The sequence below is a fragment of the Melospiza melodia genome, chromosome 11, assembly GCF_035770615.1.
Source record: "Melospiza melodia melodia isolate bMelMel2 chromosome 11, bMelMel2.pri, whole genome shotgun sequence".
NCBI lineage: Eukaryota > Metazoa > Chordata > Aves > Passeriformes > Passerellidae > Melospiza > Melospiza melodia.
Window position 1 is genome coordinate 21,475,381 of NC_086204.1, and position 16,024 is coordinate 21,491,404.

The following is a 16,024-nucleotide window of genomic DNA, read 5'->3' on the forward strand; positions in this document are numbered from 1 at the left end:
ATGGAAGCTCACCTCTGCATTACCCGCCCCTACAAGCCCCGCCCACAACGCGGTGGAGAGGTGACGGTAGCCAATGAAAATACGCGCTGGTCGCGGTGCATTATGGTGTGTGTAGTTCCCCCGCCACTGTCAAACCAGGCAGCCAATAGGCGGGCGCGGTGGCAGCGGTGGCGTTCCGGTACTTCCGTGCGGGCGCTGCAGTTCCGGTCAGGTGCCGCGCGGGGGTCAGGTGACCCGGCCCGATCCGCTCCCGCCGCGCCGCCCGGTGCCGCCGCCGCCGCCGCCATGACGGGGCTCGCCCTGCTCTACTCGGGGCTCGGCCTCGCCTTCTGGACCACGCTGCTCGGCGTCGGTCAGCGCCGGGGCGGGGAGAAGGGGGGTCCGGGGGCTGCGCTGCGGGGCTGAGCCGGGGGGCGGCAGGGGGTTCCGGGCCCGAGGGGCGGCTGCGGTTCCTGCCCGTGCTGCGGAGGGCGGGAGGGTTGCTTTGATGTGCGAAAGGCAGCCGGGCGGTGAGGGGTGCAGCGTTGTCGGGCCCCGGTGGCCGCGGCGCTCCGTGGGGCTGGCCCGTGCTCTCCGGCGGGGCCGGGGGTGCTGCTGGGGGCTCCCCAGCCTGGGCAGAGCCCCAGCGGTGCCGGGTCACCCCCAGCGGGCCTGTGGCTGCTGCCCCCGAGCCCCAGCGGTGCCGGGTCACCCCCAGTCGCTGATGGATCGCAGCTCTGAGCGTGTGTGGCTTGAGCAGTTGATTTGCTTCTCTGTGTGTACGAGAGCAGAAGGGTGCCGGTGCCGGTGCCCATCGGGGGTTCGGTAGGTCGGGGCAGGTGAAGGCAGGAGGAGCCCGGTGCTGCAGACTCTGCTGGTTGATGTCTCTCGGGTGGAGAGATCGCCTTGCTCTGCCAGGCCGTGGCAGCATGAGAGAACATGCAGTTTGGATGATGGTGGAGCTGCTTCATGGCAGCCCATGCGGTGCTGCTGAGGGTGTTGGGCTTTTGGAGGATGGATTTAATGCCCTAGGGCCAGCAGGTGGATTTTGTGCTGGTGCTGCTGGTTATTTTCTCTTAGCACAGAATGAAGTGACCACAAACCAGGCAGAGGCTGGGGAAACCTTGGCCATTGCTTCAGTGTTGGGGTGAGGGGAGAGAATGAGTCAGGAGTGAGGGGTGTCTCACTCCCTCGTGTTTCCAGCGCCTGGTGAACCCACTGTGGGCCCAGGGCTGCCTCCCTGGGCTCTCTGAATCATGTAGCTCACAGCAGTGCACATTCACCCTGTGCATGTGAGACTGTTGGAAAATCTTGCTGAGCTGAGCCCAGTTAGTCTGAACTTCCCCTGCCCTGTTGCAGTCCCTTTTTGAGAGAGACCATGAGCAGGAAGTGGTCTTGCTCCATGCAGTGTTGCAGCAGGGTCTCTTTGTGTTTTCTGTCTTTGTCCTAAGCCCTGATTTGATCCTTCAGTCCTGCTGCCCTGTCTTCTGTCCTGGCTTCAGGGCTGCAAGTCAGGGCTCACAGGAGAGTGTCCTTTACCCTGTTTCTTTTGCATATGAATCTAAGGTTACACCTGTTCTTGAAGAGATGAAAGGTGCCCTGAGGACCTGCCCTGAGCTGGTTGTAGCTCTCTTTTACCACTTCTGGGGAGTGGAGGCAGCTGAGGCTGGCTGGGTTCAGTTCCTGTTCTGACAGCCAAGCAGCAAAGCCAAAACACAAGTAAACAGACTGGCTGGACCCAGCACTAGAGATCATCCTTGAAGGTTGCCAGACGTGCAGGCTGGGCTGTGGCTTTCCTCTGTATTCCTTGGCTGTGCTGGCACCATTCTTCTTTCTTGTGTGTCTCTATAGAGGAGGGGGGCACCCCAAATCTGTGGCACAGAGAGTGATCAGCATTACCACCTCCCATTATGGGGCCTGACAGTGTTTGTGTGCTCTCCTGAGGGTGCTCTGTGGGGTGCTGAGACCTGGGCTGCACATGGAGGGGTGAGCACATAAGAATAATGGGGACATCCCTGCTGCCAGGGATCTGCAGTGCTGAGCCCTTCCAGTGGCATGAGCTGTCCTGCTGTGCTCAGGGAAGGGCATGGTCCTGCCCCCACATCTCTGCTGGGCAGATTGCCATCACCCCCTACTTGCAGGCTGCTGCTCTGGGGTGGAAGGGAGCAGTGGGACACGGGCAGTGACCTCTCTGCTGCATCGGAGCGTTCCACAGGTTTCCCATTTCCCCTTTTCCCAACCGTTCGTGGGATCAGCGTCACACAGGCAGGGACTGGTTACAGTCAGATATGGCAGAGCTGTCCCTTCCCCCTGTGCCTGGCATGGAGCACACAGTGAGAACAGATGCCTGTGCTTATCTGTTCCTTAGGGCTGGTGACCCTCCCTTTTCCAGCAAAGAGCAAGTGTCTCTCCTGGTCTGCAGCCACGTTTCCCACTCAGGAGCTCAGAGCAAGGCAGGGTTTTGGTGCAGCACCTCTGCATGTGCAGGGATGTGACTCTTGGCTGTGGTTCCCGGTGGGAGATGAGCACAGCAGGGCAAGCCCTCCTTGGAAAGGAAAGGCTTTTCTAAGTTTCTCAGGACAGTGGTGTGGTGTCTCCCACCTGTGCTGGAGTATAAATTTACCTGGAAATTATCCTGGGGGAAATGCTGAGAACAACAGTCATGTCTTGAGCCCACAGCCTTGGAAAGGGGGTGTTGGAGCAAAGCTGGAGCTTCTCGTGTTGGTGGGCTCCTGGAAAGCAGCACAAACACTGATGGGATGGTGATGTAGCAGCATGTGATGGTCAGTCAGGGCACAGCCTGACTCCTCTTGTCCCTCCTGTGGCAGGGAAGAGCTCACAGCTGGTCCCTGTGGCTCTCCAGCAGGGCTGAGCCATTGGAGAGCCACGGGCTGAGGATTGAGACCCTGTAGCGCAGCGTGGTCTGTGGGTGCTCAGCAGGGCCAGGGAATGGAAAACGGGTGTGACAACAACCATGATCATCTTCTGGGCTAGACTGGGATGGGGTCTGACAGTACCTCAGGCACAGGCTGTCTGTCCTGTGCTGATGTGGAAGTGTTGGCATCACAGGGGTAGGATTTGGAGGGGACACCCTGGCCCACAGCTCTGCATGCTTGAGCCAGTATTCCCAGTGACCCTCCTTCATGCTGTGCTGTGCTCCTGGGCCTTTGCCTTGGGGCTGTGTGGGTGGGGGAGGAACCAGCAGTGCTGGATCCAGCTGCTGCCTCCCTGGAGGTTTCCATCTTGTTCTTGCTTTCCAGGGATCTGCTACACAATATTTGACCTGGGCTTCCGCTTCGATGTGGCTTGGTGAGTTCCCTGTAAGCTCGGGCACCCTCAGGGCTGTGTGAGAGGCTGGCAGTGCCTCCCAGGAGCAGCACTTGCTTTTGGGTGATGGGCAGTGGTCACTGCATGGCAGGAGAACCCGAGCTGCAGTGAGTAGGAGCTCTGCTCCCCGGGAGGTGGGATGGATGCAGCCCCTGTGCTCCTGTGGCTGGCTCCCTACAAGGTTCTGGTGCAGCTATTGCTGCTCTGCCCTCCACGTCTCCAAGCCCAGGCTTCTGCTTCACAGTGAGGGCTTGGGAGGAAGACCTTGATCCATGCAGGTGAGGGTCCTGTGTTTCTGGCTGGCAGACAGATGTTCTCAATGTCCTGCTGTCTGGCTGCCCAACCCATCTTGGGCTTCATGATTTTGTGGAGGGGTACCTGGTTTGGGATAGGCTGTGTGGTGTGACTGTGGGGGCTCAGCCTGTGTGCTAACTCAGGACATTTCTTCCTCTCCAGGTTTCTGACAGAGACCTCACCCTACATGTGGTCCAACCTGGGCATTGGCTTGGCCATCTCCCTGTCTGTGGTGGGAGCTGCCTGGTGAGTGGGACTGGCTCTTGAGCACTCTCCTGCTGTCCCACCTTGGTAGCTGTGTATGCACTGCAGTTTTCCCACAGCAGAGCAGGGTAGAGCAGTGTGTACATGTGGGACTGTGGGTCACCCCACCACCGGGGCTGAATTGCTGGACTGCTGGGGGGTCTGGGTGGACCAGCCCACGGGCAGTAGTGGCAGTGGAAAGACAGGGAAGTCTCTGGAAGCTGTACCCTGAGCATGGGCTGTCCATGGTGGCTCTTGTGCCCCAGCAGTTCTGCTGGTGTAGGTGGTGCAGCCTGGGGCCACCCATACCCTGGGAATGGCTCGGCTGAATGCTCAGTGCCCCCAGCTGCATGCCTGATTCTTTGCTCAGCTGAAAGATCCTGGCTTCTGTATAGAATTCTGTGAGTGCCAGATCTTCTACCAACCACCCTTGTCTGCTACAGGGGGATTTACATCACGGGCTCCAGCATCATTGGCGGTGGAGTCAAAGCCCCACGGATCAAAACAAAGAATCTGGTGAGGTAAGCACCCACACACCTGGGGTTGGTTCTTGTGCTGCACCTGAGTGGGGCAGGTCACAACCCAGTGAAGAGGCTTCTGTCTGCTCTCTAGCTGGGTGCTGCTGGCAGGCTGCTCCTTGCTGAGCTGCTGATGCTGTTTGCTTTCAAAACAAAGAGCCCTAAAGGAGCCAGAGTGCTGCTTTGAAGGGTCACTGTGTGATATCACACTGTGAATGAGTCCAGTGTGTTCAAAACAAACACCCTGAGATCACACATCCTGCCCAGGCAAGGGTTCTCCTTGCACAACCCTTCCACAAGGAGCAGAAACAGGCTGGTGAAGGGCAAGGCTTCCTAAGCCTGCTTCCAACAGGATCCTTGCAGCTTACTCAGGTGCCACAGCAGAACCAGCATCCAGCCTTTGTGTTTGGCACCTCCCCAGTTTGAAAGTTAAGCAGTGGGTAGCTTCCCATATGGCTATAGAAGGGTCTGGCTGGCTGGGCATGAACTGGCAGGGGCTCCTTGGGGTGGGGTCTTTCCCCCAGGACACTGGTGAGACTGACTGAAGTGCTGTGCTCAGGCTTTGCCTTTCTCCCACAGCATCATTTTCTGTGAGGCCGTGGCCATCTACGGGATCATCATGGCAATAGTCATCAGTAACATGGCTGAGGTATGGGAGCACCCGAGGCCATGGGGCTGGTGCAGGGATGGCACAGCTGGTCATGGGCCAGTATGGTGAGGGGTGGCCCTGTGGGCACTGGGAGCACTCTTGTGCCTTTGGGAGCCCCTGGACTGGTGGTCTGTGTAGGGATCCTTGCCTGTGATAAAGAGAGGGTTGGGAGAGCACACACAAGGCTGATTCCATGAAGCCATGATGTTGAATCAGGGACTGGCTCTGGCCAAAATAAGGCTTATCAGGGACAGGTATCTCTTCCAGAGACCACAGACTTGTCACTAACCCAGGTCCTGTGCTTTCTCTCAGCCTTTCAATGGAGTCACTCCAGAAGAGATTGGAGCCAGGAACTACCACGCAGGTAAGGACTTCTGGGTCCCTGGTGCTGTCTCTGTGAGCACTGCCACACCCTGACCCCACCTCTGACCCACCCATGGTCGGCTGCTGGTGTCTGAAGGACATGTGACTCTTCTAGCACCTCCTGTGCCCAGCAGGCTGTGCTGTGCAGCAGCAGCACTGTTCCTTCCCTGGGTGGAGCAGTGGCCTGGCACTGTGGGACCTGAGGCACACCTAGGAGCAATCCTGCTCCCCAGACAGGGCGTTGCTGGGGCTTGGCAGCTCCTGGTATTCTGTCACCTTGAGACAGAGCTTCTGCAGCATGTCCTGGGTGCAAGTGGCAGGGGTTACATCCTGTTGTTGCAGCATTCCTCTCTCACAGGTTTCTCCATGTTTGGAGCTGGTCTGACCGTGGGTTTATGCAATCTCTTCTGTGGGGTCTGTGTGGGCATCGTGGGCAGCGGGGCTGCCCTGGCTGATGCCCAGAATGCCAGCCTCTTCGTCAAGATCCTGATCGTGGAAATCTTTGGCAGTGCCATAGGGCTGTTTGGAGTCATCGTTGCTATCCTGCAGGTACCTGCTTCCTGAGGCCACCAGGCCCGAGTGAGCACAAGGTGCTGTCACCCTGGATGCTTTCCAGCCCCAGGGAGACACACCTGGGTTTCAGCACAATCTCTGTATTGGGATGGAGAGGCTGCTTACAAGGCTTGGGGTGGCACAGCTCTTCCCAGACCTTACTGTGCCTATTTGCAACATTGGGAACCCTTCTGATGGCCCTTCTGTCACTGGGAATGTCAACTTGCATGCACCTTGTGTGACATTTGTGTCTTACCAGTAGGCCTGATATGCTGTCTGCAGCTTCTGGATGGTCCTGGGGTGCTTGGGTGGGACTGGGGTGCTGAGCTGGGGTTTGTGGGCCACAACCTAACCTCTCTTCTTTCTTTCCAGACATCTAAAGTAAAAATGGGCTGAGCCCTGTTGCACTCAGCCTGTTCCAGCGCACCCCAAGAGGTTCTGTACATACTTATTTAATGTTTCTATACTCGGTTGGGGTGGGAGATGCTGGCACCGGCAGCAGGAGCCTGACCGCCTAGAGCCCCGTCCTGCAGATCAGTCGGCCCCTTGGAAGAAACAAATTTCTCTGTGTGAATTCTGCCCCCAGCAGCCTGGCCCAGCTCGTGGGGCCCTGCTGCTGCCCGTCCCCGGTGTGTAGAATTGACCATCAGTGCAATCCTGTGTCAGTGAAATAAATATGGTTCTTGTCCAGCTCTTTCTCTTCCCTGTGCATGCTGGGGAGGTTTGCTGAGAGCAATTGCTGGTTTGGGCTCCCCCAGAGATTCCTCTCTGTGCCTCTGGCAAAATCCCTGTCCTGTTCCAGGAGCCTGGTGCTGTCCTGCCTATGTGGTGTTAATTCTGTTGCTTTCTCAGGCTGCAAGAGCCACCCTCTTTGGGCTGTGGGAACGTAGAGCTGTGCCTTGCTGCCTGGAGCAGGTACAAGGCTGTTGGAACAGGCAGCAGGCAGCTCTGAATTGCCTCTGCCAGGCTCCTAGCAGCCCAACACAAGCTGCTTTGTGCTTTTCAGCTCCCATCCAGGTAGTTTAGTGTAGGGGGGTGTACACAGTGTCCATAGCCCCATTGTGTAGCTGGAGAGCACCAGAAGAACAAAGTGAAACTTTTGCCCCTTCAAAGGGCATCCTTCAGCCAGCAGCTGCCTGGTGGGACTGGGCTGCATGCTGGGGCTCTCCAGTCTGCAGTGCCCCTCTGTCCAGGTAGAGGTCCCAGGGGTGGGGACACTTTGTGCTGGCTCTGTTCCCTGTCCCTAGCTGTGCTGAGTAGTGTGGGGAAGCTGGCTGTAGACAGCTGGACCTGCAGCTCATCTGCTGCTTGGGGGAAGGGAAGAACAAGGTCCTTCTGCATGTGCTCTGCAGAGAGCCTGGAGGCTGCTGCATCTGCTGTATCCAGCACAAGGTCCTCATACTGTTCTTCTACCAGTATACCTTCATAGAGAAAGCACTGATCTTCCAGTGCTGTGTCAGAGCAGATGCACTCTTGGAGCTGTCCTTCTGTCTTCCTGTGTGGATGCCACAGGCTGGGGCAGCAGTGAGACTGCTGGAGTCTGCTGATTCTTGCCCTTGAACTAGGGCGGCTGCCTCCGCATGGCCCCTCTGAGATCTGCTGCTCTCCTGCCTCTGTTCCAGACTGTCCTATGAGTTTTGGGGCTGCAGTGAATTTCAGCCCTGGTTGCATGACAGTTGTGGGAGGAAAACCAAGCTACTGCTGCCACCTGTGCTGAATGTCCCCTGGAGCTGGAGGCTGTCACAGGAGCAATGTGACACCTGTGTAGTGGCAGAACACAAACTGGGCCCTGCCTGGTTTGAAGAAAGAGTGTCAGGTGTGGGCAGACTTTTGCCTGTTCTGTGTGGGAGCTGCAGAGCCATTTCATCAGATCCACACCAAGCTCAGGAAGGAGATGGCTGGAGCTGGAGGGGCTGTGCTGTGCTGGAGTTAGAGAAGTTGCTGTGTGGGTTAATCATCTTCCTGGTTAGCAGCTGTCTTGAAAGACTCACCCACTTGTTTTTCAGTGATGGGCCTTGCCCTGCCTTGCCCAGATAGAAATGCATCTGCTGTCAGAAATGTGCCTTCATAAGGTGCTTTTCCACTCTTCCAATCCTGCCTGTGAATATCACAGCTTTGGCAGGAGAGTGGGCTCCAGACTTGCCCACAGGCCCCTTATAAGGACATGGGACCCATCAGGGCTACTTTCAGGGTGACCCACAGCCTGCCTACCATAGCCAGCATTGATAAGGTGAGCACGCCCTGTGGTTCTGGGTGTGCACTCGGGTTCCAGGACTTGGACTAAACACCTGCTGCTCAAGCAGAGAAAAAAAAAGCTAAAACAAGGCTCCAGGATCTTACACCTAGTCTCATTTAGAACCAGCAGCAGCAGGAGTTAAAAGATATTTTGGTATCCATGTGTAGGTATGGATGATAAAAATGCCACCTGCTGAGGAGCCAAACCAAGAGCTGGAGAAGAGTTGGACTGCTTTCAGCAGGGCTTGTTTGCAGGGGTGGAACAGGGCTGGGCTGGGTAGGTACCACTCGTTTCTCTGCTGAAAGGCTGTCTGCTGAAGGGAGCTGGAAAGCCCTCGCTTGGGTGAGCAGCCAGGCATGGCAGGAGGAAGGGGCTCGGGGCACAGGGCTGCTCTAAACAGGCACAAGTGCTGGGGAAGGGAGCTGAGCGGGTGGCAGAAGGGAAAGGTTGCAGACAGTGCAAAAACTCCTTGTGGTGGGCCGAACTTGTGGTGGGACCAAACCACGATCTTTCACTTATGCCATTGTGGTAAGGAGAGTGAGATTCCCGGTGTTTCCTAGCAATGAAACATAGAAAGGGTGGTGTGGGGGGGAAGGAGCCACAAATAGGTTGCAACCGTCGCTGAGCCAGCACCAACGGCCGGGAGCGTGGGAGTCGCCGCAGGTGGGTCCGTGGAAGCGCTGCCTTCCGGCAACGAGGAGCCAGGGGACGGAGAAAGGCCGGGACACCCCGTGCCGGTGCCCCGGCGGTGCTCGGAGGGTCCCCGCTGCTGCGCCCGGGGCCAAGGGCTGAGCATCCCGCGGCGCAGCCGGAGGCACCGGGCACCCCCGGGTGTGTCTGCATCCCTGGGATCCGCGCCCCGAGGCCTCGGTGCCTGCGGGACTGCCCTCCTCGGCCCGCGGCTCCGGGGCGGGCGGCGGCGGCGGCCCCGCCCGGTGCGGCGGCGGCGGGCGGAGCCGGCGTGCGGGCGCGGCCCCGTCTCCCTGCGGCTCTCGGCGGTGCGGCGGCCCGGCCGGCTGGGCCCCCCGCAGCCCCGGGCATGGGAGCCCGCGGGCCGGCGGCCGGGGCTGGAGGAGGAAGAGAAGGAAGAGGAAGAGAAGGAGGCGGCGGCGGGGGCCGCTGACCAGCGCCGGGGCGGCGCGGCAGCCCCGAGGCCGCGGTGAGTGGAGCGGCGCGGGCAGGCCTGGCCGGGCGGGTGAGGCCCGGGATGCGACCCGCGGGATGCGATCCCGGCCACTCATGGGCGGCACCACTCCGGCTCGGGAAAAAGACTGATTTTGAGGTTGTTTCTCATTTTTTAAATAAGTTTCTGCATGTGTCGGGGACTGGGAAAAATTAGGGGGTGGGGGAGTGTTAGTTGTGCTGAATGCGGCCCCTCGCCCCACTTTTGGCCGGCAGGGCATCGGGGCCACCGGGTCCCACCGTGCCTCCCTTCTCCCAGGCATGGGATGTCTTGAGGGAAGAAGGATTGAGTGCACGGGGTTGAGCACCCACTGCAAAACCAGCATCACCGGCCCCATGGCACATACTGCACTGGCTTGAAACCCTGGGGAGCAGCTCCCCATCCCCAGCTTGCTTTTGGCCTCTCACACCCTGCGCAGATGCTGCTGTGGGGGGAGATGACATCATATTTCATAACCCCCTCCTTAGCAGTTTAAGCCCACTCATGTTCATGGTGTCCTGTGGCTGCTGCTTGATGGAGTGCTTTGCTTTTGTTCTTGCTGAGTGTCACTGCCTACTTGCCTCATGGACCAAACCAAAGGGCCCCTATAACCAGCTCTGATTTTTCCCTATTGCATCCCTATCTTGCTATTGAGGCACCACCACTCCTTGCACTGCACAGGTGTTTGGGGAGGGTTTCTGGCAGGTGCTGGGGGCAGGCAGGTTCCTGTGTCACTCTGTGTGGGGTGACAAGGCACTGTGATCCGGGGGAAAGTCTGAGCAATAACAGCAAAACCAGCTTTTCTTCAGAGAGCTACTTTGTAGAAAAAAAACTGGAAGTGGGGATGTGCTGCTGACACATGCCAGAACCCCCCTATCCACAGGGGTGCTGCTGTGCATCCTGCAAAGGGAGGGTAGGCATGGTTGGGCCGTTGGGCTCAGACCTTTTTCCAGCACCTCTCTGCCTGTGGTGGGTTCCAGGGTCTGCCTGCCAGGGTCAGTCTGGCAATGGGGAGGGGACACCCCAGAGCAGGGTTGGGCAGAGGATCCTCCTTCACACATCAGCTCCAATCCCCGTACCCATCCAGAGTGGCCATCACTGCCAGCTTAGTGCCCTGTGGCTCCCTGGGGAGCCCCTCTGGACAGGGCTGGCAGCTGCCTGTGACTGGTTGCCAGCACTGTTGGGTGCTACCTGGACTCCTGCTGGGGATCCTGCTGCAGACCCCCGGCCACCAGGGTCCCACAGGGACCAGGCAGCAGCTCTGGCCTGTCCTGAGATCCTCAGGGCTTTGTGAACCCCGGTGCCTGTCCCTTGAGATTGCTTTGCTGTGTCCAGCAGCTTCCCTAAAAGCAGGGACTAGCAGGGCAGGGCTCAGGGCAGGAGCTGGGGTGCATGGCTGTGCTGTGGCAGGGCTGGGAAAGGCCGCATGGTTTGACTTCTCTGGGGCTCTCCAGTGACTCTCCCAGCTGGCTTCCCAGCAGGGCTCTGGCCCGGCTCCAGGCGTCATGTGGGAGATAAGGGGACCCTGACTTCCAGCAGTCCAGTGTCCCAGGAGGCCTCACCATCAGGAGGAGGGGAGAGGATCTGCACCTCTGGCTGAATGCCAGACCCCCCTGGATGTGGCAGGGAACGCTGACTCGGGGGTCTGGGATGTTTTGCTTGGCTCAGCCTGGCGTGACTCTCATTGCTGCCCTGCTTTGGTGCTGCTGCTGGGGTGTAGCTCTGTGGGGTTGGGAGCAGGATGGGGAACAGGGAAGTGAGGTGCCTCAGAGAGGGGCAGCAGGTGGGGACACCTGTGGTGCTCTTGTGACATCTCAGGCTGTTTTTGGAGAGCGAAGCCTTTGTCAAGGGCTCAACCCCTCTGGAGGCTGTTTGTGGCATGTCTAGAGGTGTCTGCATAATCTCTATGGGTGGGAAAAGGAAAGGGGAGTGGATCTGTCCTGTTCTGGTCTTGGCCTAGGAAAGCAAAGAGATGATTTGCTATGTGGGCCTGAGGACCTCTCATATCTTCATGGTTGTGCCTTCAGAGCAGGGATCCAGGTGCAGCATTCCCCCTGGGGTGCTCTTTGGCATTCCAGCCTGCAAGCCCTTCCCGTCTGCATCAGGCCTATGCTGCTCCTGCTGTCCCACTGTCATTTGGGCAGGGCTGGGGGCTCAGGCTCGTGGTGTCCTGAGCGTGAGGTGTCTTGGCAGGATCAGGACCGTGGCTGGAGCCGCCCCCCTGCCCCGCCAAGCGCACATGTCCGCCTGCCCGTGCTCAGAAGATGACCAGGCTGCTCTTGGGGGTGACCCTGGAAAGGATTTGCAAGGCCGTGCTGCTGCTCTGCCTGCTCCACTTCGTCATCATCATGATCCTCTATTTTGACGTCTACGCGCAGCACCTGGACTTCTTCAGCCGTTTCAACGCCAGGAACGCCTCGCGCGCCCACCCCTTCTCCAACTCGTCCCGCCCCAACGGCACCGTTCCCAGCTACGGGCCAGCCGGTGCTGAGGCCCCGTCCCCCAGCACCAAGCCCAGCACCAACCAGTCTGCCACTGAGAAGCCCTTGCAGCCCTGCCAGGAGACACCTCCTGGTTTAGGTGAGACATGCTGGGTGAGCATTTGGGATGAATTTGGGCTCTGACTCTGAACATGGGGCTAAGGTGGGTGCTCATGGCTGACATCCTTATCCCATGGGCACTGGGTATGGCTTTCCCGTGAAACAGTAGAGAAACCCCAGCCTGGAAGTGTATCAGGACCGCTGGTTTCAGGTTTTGTTAGCCCAGTCTCTCTGCCCTGTTTTGGGAAGTGTTCTGAGCACTCTCTGCCCTCAGCAGTGCCGGTCCCCCCTGCAGGTCCCCCTCGCTGTTTGCTTTGCCGCCCTGGGCAGGAGCGGCAGGTGACCGTGACCCTGACCATGTCCTGTCCTGCGGGCATTGCCCGGCCCTCCCTCTCACAGTTGGGCGCCTGCTCATCGAGTTCAGCTCTCCCATGAGCATGGAGCGAGTGCAGCGGGAGAACCCTGATGTGCGCCAGGGTGGCAAGTACACCCCCCCAGACTGCCTGCCCCGGCAGAAGGTGGCCATCCTCATCCCCTTTCGGCACCGCGAGCACCACCTCAAGTACTGGCTGCACTACCTGCACCCCATCCTGCGCAGGCAGAAGGTGGCTTACGGTATCTACATCATCAACCAGGTGAGGGGGCGGGGGCAAGGGGTGGCAGGGCTGGGGTGGACAAGCAGGCATTGCTGAGCTTTGCCCTGCAGTTCGGTGAAGACACCTTCAACCGGGCCAAGCTGCTCAACGTGGGATTCATGGAGGCGCTCAAGGACGACGAGGAGTATGACTGCTTCATTTTCAGCGACGTGGATCTCATCCCCATGGACGATCGCAACCTCTATCGCTGCTACGAGCAGCCACGGCACTTTGCTGTTGGCATGGACAAGTTTGGGTTCAGGTGGGTGCCCTGGGGTGCTGGGGTGTTTCTGCACAGGCAGGGCTGGAATATCTCTCTGGGATGACATCAGGGCAACCAACCACCCTTGACTGCCACCTGGGGCAGGCATGAGGTCAGTGGCTCGAATTGCGGACCTGAGATGGCAGAGACCTGAGATGAAAGAACCCTGGGTAGGAGGGTGACACAGGGAAGGGTTGGTACTTGTACTTGGGATCCCCATGGTGCTCACCTCTATCTTTGCCTGTTCCTGGGGCTGACCCATTTGCTGTCAACCTGCAGGCTGCCCTATGCTGGCTACTTTGGCGGTGTCTCTGGGCTGAGCAAGTCCCAGTTCCTGAAGATCAATGGCTTTCCCAATGAGTACTGGGGCTGGGGCGGAGAGGACGATGACATCTTTAATCGGTAGGTGCCCAGCCCCTCACTAGCACTGACTGGTTGGGGTGTACCAGGCTCCCCACTGAGCACTGAATTAGCACCCTTACAGCGCCGGTGTTTCCAGTTTTGTGGGGGATGTATATGGGCTGTGCCACATGTCAGGGAGGGATTTAATTACACTCTGGCTTTGGGGTTGTGACCCTCATGGGTGGAACTGGCCTTTCCCAGGGTGCTGGGGGGCTGCAGGACACTCCTCTGCCTCTCTTGTGGCTGAAGCCTGCAGTGTGGTGTGCCTGTGGGCTCTGCTCTATACAGGGGCTGGGATGCTAGACTTGGATGTGTCTAGGGCTGAGATTAAAAACTTGGAAACATTTCAGTGGTGGCCGTGCAGCAGCCACACAGTGATTCCTGCCAGCAGCCGGCAGGCAGCAGTACAGCTGCAAGCTGAACAAAGCCCAGTCTCCCCACACCCTGCGTTGGGAGCCAGAGCTGGACAATGGCCACCTCACCTCCCATGGGTTCCCCATGGTGCTGCCCAGGGAAGCAGTGTGCAGCCAGTGGGGTGTAACCAGCCTGTAGTGGCCAAACTAGCAAGGCACCCTTGTGGGAGCACTGGACATGTGGCACGGTTGTTATTTCCGCACTAGGTGGGCTCAGGGTGGGGGACAAGAAGTGTGTGGAGCTCTGGAAGAGCTTCAGGCGCCCCTTGATCTGAGGGGAGGGCTCCAAGGGAAGGGCTAGGCAGCGGCATTCAGGGAATGAAAAGGGCAGGGGCCGCAGAGGGAGGGAGGGAGGGAGGGAGGGATAGCTGCGCATGGATGGCTGCCTGTGTGCAGCACAGGCTGAATGCAGCTGCTCGTTCCTCGACGGGAGTGGTGCTTTGGGCACACTGCCATGGGGCATGTGGCACCCTAGGTCATGACACTGGCCTGGGAGGGGCCTGGCTTTGCTTATCTTGGCTTGGCACAGCTTTGTTTAACCAGGGACAGGTTTATTTTGCTTGGGGTCTGACCCTGGAGGTCTCTGGGCTGGGGAATGTCCCACCCTGGTGCCCACACACTGATCCCACCCTTCTCCTGGCCCCCAGCATATCCCTGAATGGCATGAAGGTGTCGAGGCCCGACATCCGCATTGGGAGGTACCGCATGATTAAGCATGAGCGCGACAAGCACAATGAGCCCAACCCGCAGAGGTGAGTGAGCCGCGGGGCTGGGGCAGTTGGGACTCTGGGAGATCACTTGGCTGCTCACCCCCACAGAGGTCCAGCACTGCTGGCACTACAACAAGACATCCCTCCATCCTCATCCTGCTGCTCTTTCTGCCAGATTCACCAAGATCCAGAACACCAAAATGACGATGAAGCGGGACGGGATCAGCTCGCTGCAGTACCGGCTGGTGGAGATCTCCCGCCAGCCCATGTACACCAACATCACGGTGGAGATCGGCAGGCCCCCGCCCCGCCTGGCCCGCGGCTAGGGCTCCTGCCGCTGCAAGCCCTGTGCCTGGGGCTGGCTGGGCACGGCGCCTTTTGCCCCAGCTCAAGAGCCAGGACTGGACAGGGATGTTTTCTCCCTACTCTGCTGCCTTCTGGAGACGGCTGCCCCCCAGCCGGCCCTTTGGTCCCTAGGATTTCTCTGTCTCCCCCATCCCCACGAGTGTGTTTGCAGGACCCCTGCCCCATACGTGGTGTGTTGGTGGATGAGCCCAGCTGCCCTGCAAGCAGCTCCTGGCACAGAGGGAGGGGGCAACCCCAGGCCTGGCAAGGAGCCCCCAGTCCATGCCGGCTCCTGCCTGCACCCTGGGTGGGGAGGGTGAAATCCCACTGCTCTGTGAGAGCTGGAGGGTCCCCACCGGCGCTGTGAGAAGTGGGGTGCAGGCTTCCCCCTTTACAAGCGCTGGAGCCACTGCTGCCCCAGCTGGGGATGGGAGCAGCCTGGGGCCCCCAGGCAGGCAGGATCAGGGTGAGGTTGCTGCCCTGGCCAGGCACTGCCCCTGCTGCTGGGCACACAGACGTGGCTTGCTGTCTTCCTCTGCTTTAGTCTGGTGCTTAGAGCCGGGCCCTGTCTCAGCTCTGCCAAACAGAGACCTCTGATTAGTGAATGCCCCTTGCTGTGCCTCAGTTTCCCCAGGGCTGGGGGGATGGCAGCTGTATCCCATCCCCCTTCCCCAAAGGCAGGTGCTGTGTGTGTGTGCAGCCCCTGCCTGCGCCTGCCCTCCCCCTTTGGTGGGGGAAATAGGGCTGATTTGAACCCCCCAGGGCCTCTTGGTGGGGGCTGGTGCAGCCCCCCTCTAGCAGGGAGGGAATCTTCTCCTTGAGGTCTCCCCTTGTCTGCCTTCCCGCTTCCAGGCCAGGGGCAGGGGGCTGCAGGCAGGAGAGGCCGGGACCATGCAGGGCAGGAGCCCTGTGCCCCCCCATGGGACTGGGAGCCCCAGCACCCCTGATGCTCCATGGGGGGCTGGGAGCAGTGGGGTTGGGAGCAGGGCAGCTCGCCAGGGCTGGGGGGCACCGGCGACTTTTGTACATTTGAATGTCTGACCCTTTTTTCAGCGTACGTTGAATGCAGCGTTCGGTCGTAGAGACCGGGGGTTTTGTATTTAATAAAAGTTTGAAAAGTTGGCAGGCTTTGTGGGGGTGGGAGAAAACACCATCTGATAAGGAAGTGGGATTGTGGAGTACAGAGGGGAAGTCCTGTCTGCTGCCTCCAGCTGCTGGCTGGAAGGCAGAGCCCCTGAGTCACCCCCTCCAGCCCTTGGGGGATCCCCCAGCTCACTCAGCAATGCAGGGAGGCCTAACAAGGTGCCGACGTGGGACAAAGTGTACAGGGCAAAGCCAGCTGCCCACACTGTGCCATAGGAGGATATTTGCTGCCCTCCTGTCCATTTGGGGAC

At 59.2% G+C, this 16,024-nt stretch overlaps 2 protein-coding genes across 4 annotated transcripts; both read left to right on the forward strand.

Moving 5' to 3' along the window:
• Positions 1-245: 245 nt before the first annotated feature.
• Positions 246-6,615, forward strand: ATP6V0B (ATPase H+ transporting V0 subunit b). 2 transcript variants are annotated; one of them, XM_063165946.1, is made up of 8 exons: positions 246-352; positions 3,240-3,288; positions 3,763-3,846; positions 4,287-4,364; positions 4,941-5,010; positions 5,323-5,374; positions 5,732-5,922; positions 6,298-6,615. In XM_063165946.1, the coding sequence occupies exons 1-8, from the start codon at positions 286-288 to the stop codon at positions 6,319-6,321; spliced, it is 615 nt and encodes a 204-aa protein (XP_063022016.1). In that variant the 5' UTR covers positions 246-285; the 3' UTR covers positions 6,322-6,615. The 2 variants fall into 2 exon arrangements, with proteins under 2 accessions (XP_063022016.1, XP_063022015.1); XM_063165945.1 differs by lacking the exon at positions 246-352 and having other exon boundaries at positions 813-3,288.
• A 2,645-nt stretch (positions 6,616-9,260) lies between these two features.
• B4GALT2 (beta-1,4-galactosyltransferase 2) lies at positions 9,261-15,751 on the forward strand. Of its 2 annotated transcripts, none has more exons than XM_063165952.1 (7): positions 9,261-9,320; positions 11,517-11,903; positions 12,263-12,498; positions 12,570-12,760; positions 13,040-13,162; positions 14,223-14,327; positions 14,461-15,751. In XM_063165952.1, the coding sequence occupies exons 2-7, from the start codon at positions 11,588-11,590 to the stop codon at positions 14,609-14,611; spliced, it is 1,122 nt and encodes a 373-aa protein (XP_063022022.1). In that variant the 5' UTR covers positions 9,261-9,320; positions 11,517-11,587; the 3' UTR covers positions 14,612-15,751. The 2 variants fall into 2 exon arrangements, with proteins under 2 accessions (XP_063022022.1, XP_063022021.1); XM_063165951.1 differs by lacking the exon at positions 9,261-9,320 and adding an exon at positions 9,338-9,443.
• The last annotated feature ends 273 nt before the right edge of the window (positions 15,752-16,024 follow it).

What these genes read in the sequence shown, in the direction of transcription:
- B4GALT2 (XM_063165952.1), top strand. Translation starts at nt 11,588, where the DNA reads ATGACCAGGCTGCTCTTGGGGGTGACCCTGGAAAGGATTTGCAAGGCC. An exon ending in GGAGACACCTCCTGGTTTAG is followed by an intron (nt 11,904 to 12,262) that starts GTGAGACATGCT and finishes TCCCTCTCACAG; the next exon opens with TTGGGCGCCTGCTCATCGAG. An exon ending in AATGAGCCCAACCCGCAGAG is followed by an intron (nt 14,328 to 14,460) that starts GTGAGTGAGCCG and finishes TCTTTCTGCCAG; the next exon opens with ATTCACCAAGATCCAGAACA.
- ATP6V0B (XM_063165945.1), top strand. Translation starts at nt 2,954, where the DNA reads ATGATCATCTTCTGGGCTAGACTGGGATGGGGTCTGACAGTACCTCAG. An exon ending in TTCCGCTTCGATGTGGCTTG is followed by an intron (nt 3,289 to 3,762) that starts GTGAGTTCCCTG and finishes CTTCCTCTCCAG; the next exon opens with GTTTCTGACAGAGACCTCAC. An exon ending in AAAACAAAGAATCTGGTGAG is followed by an intron (nt 4,365 to 4,940) that starts GTAAGCACCCAC and finishes TTTCTCCCACAG; the next exon opens with CATCATTTTCTGTGAGGCCG.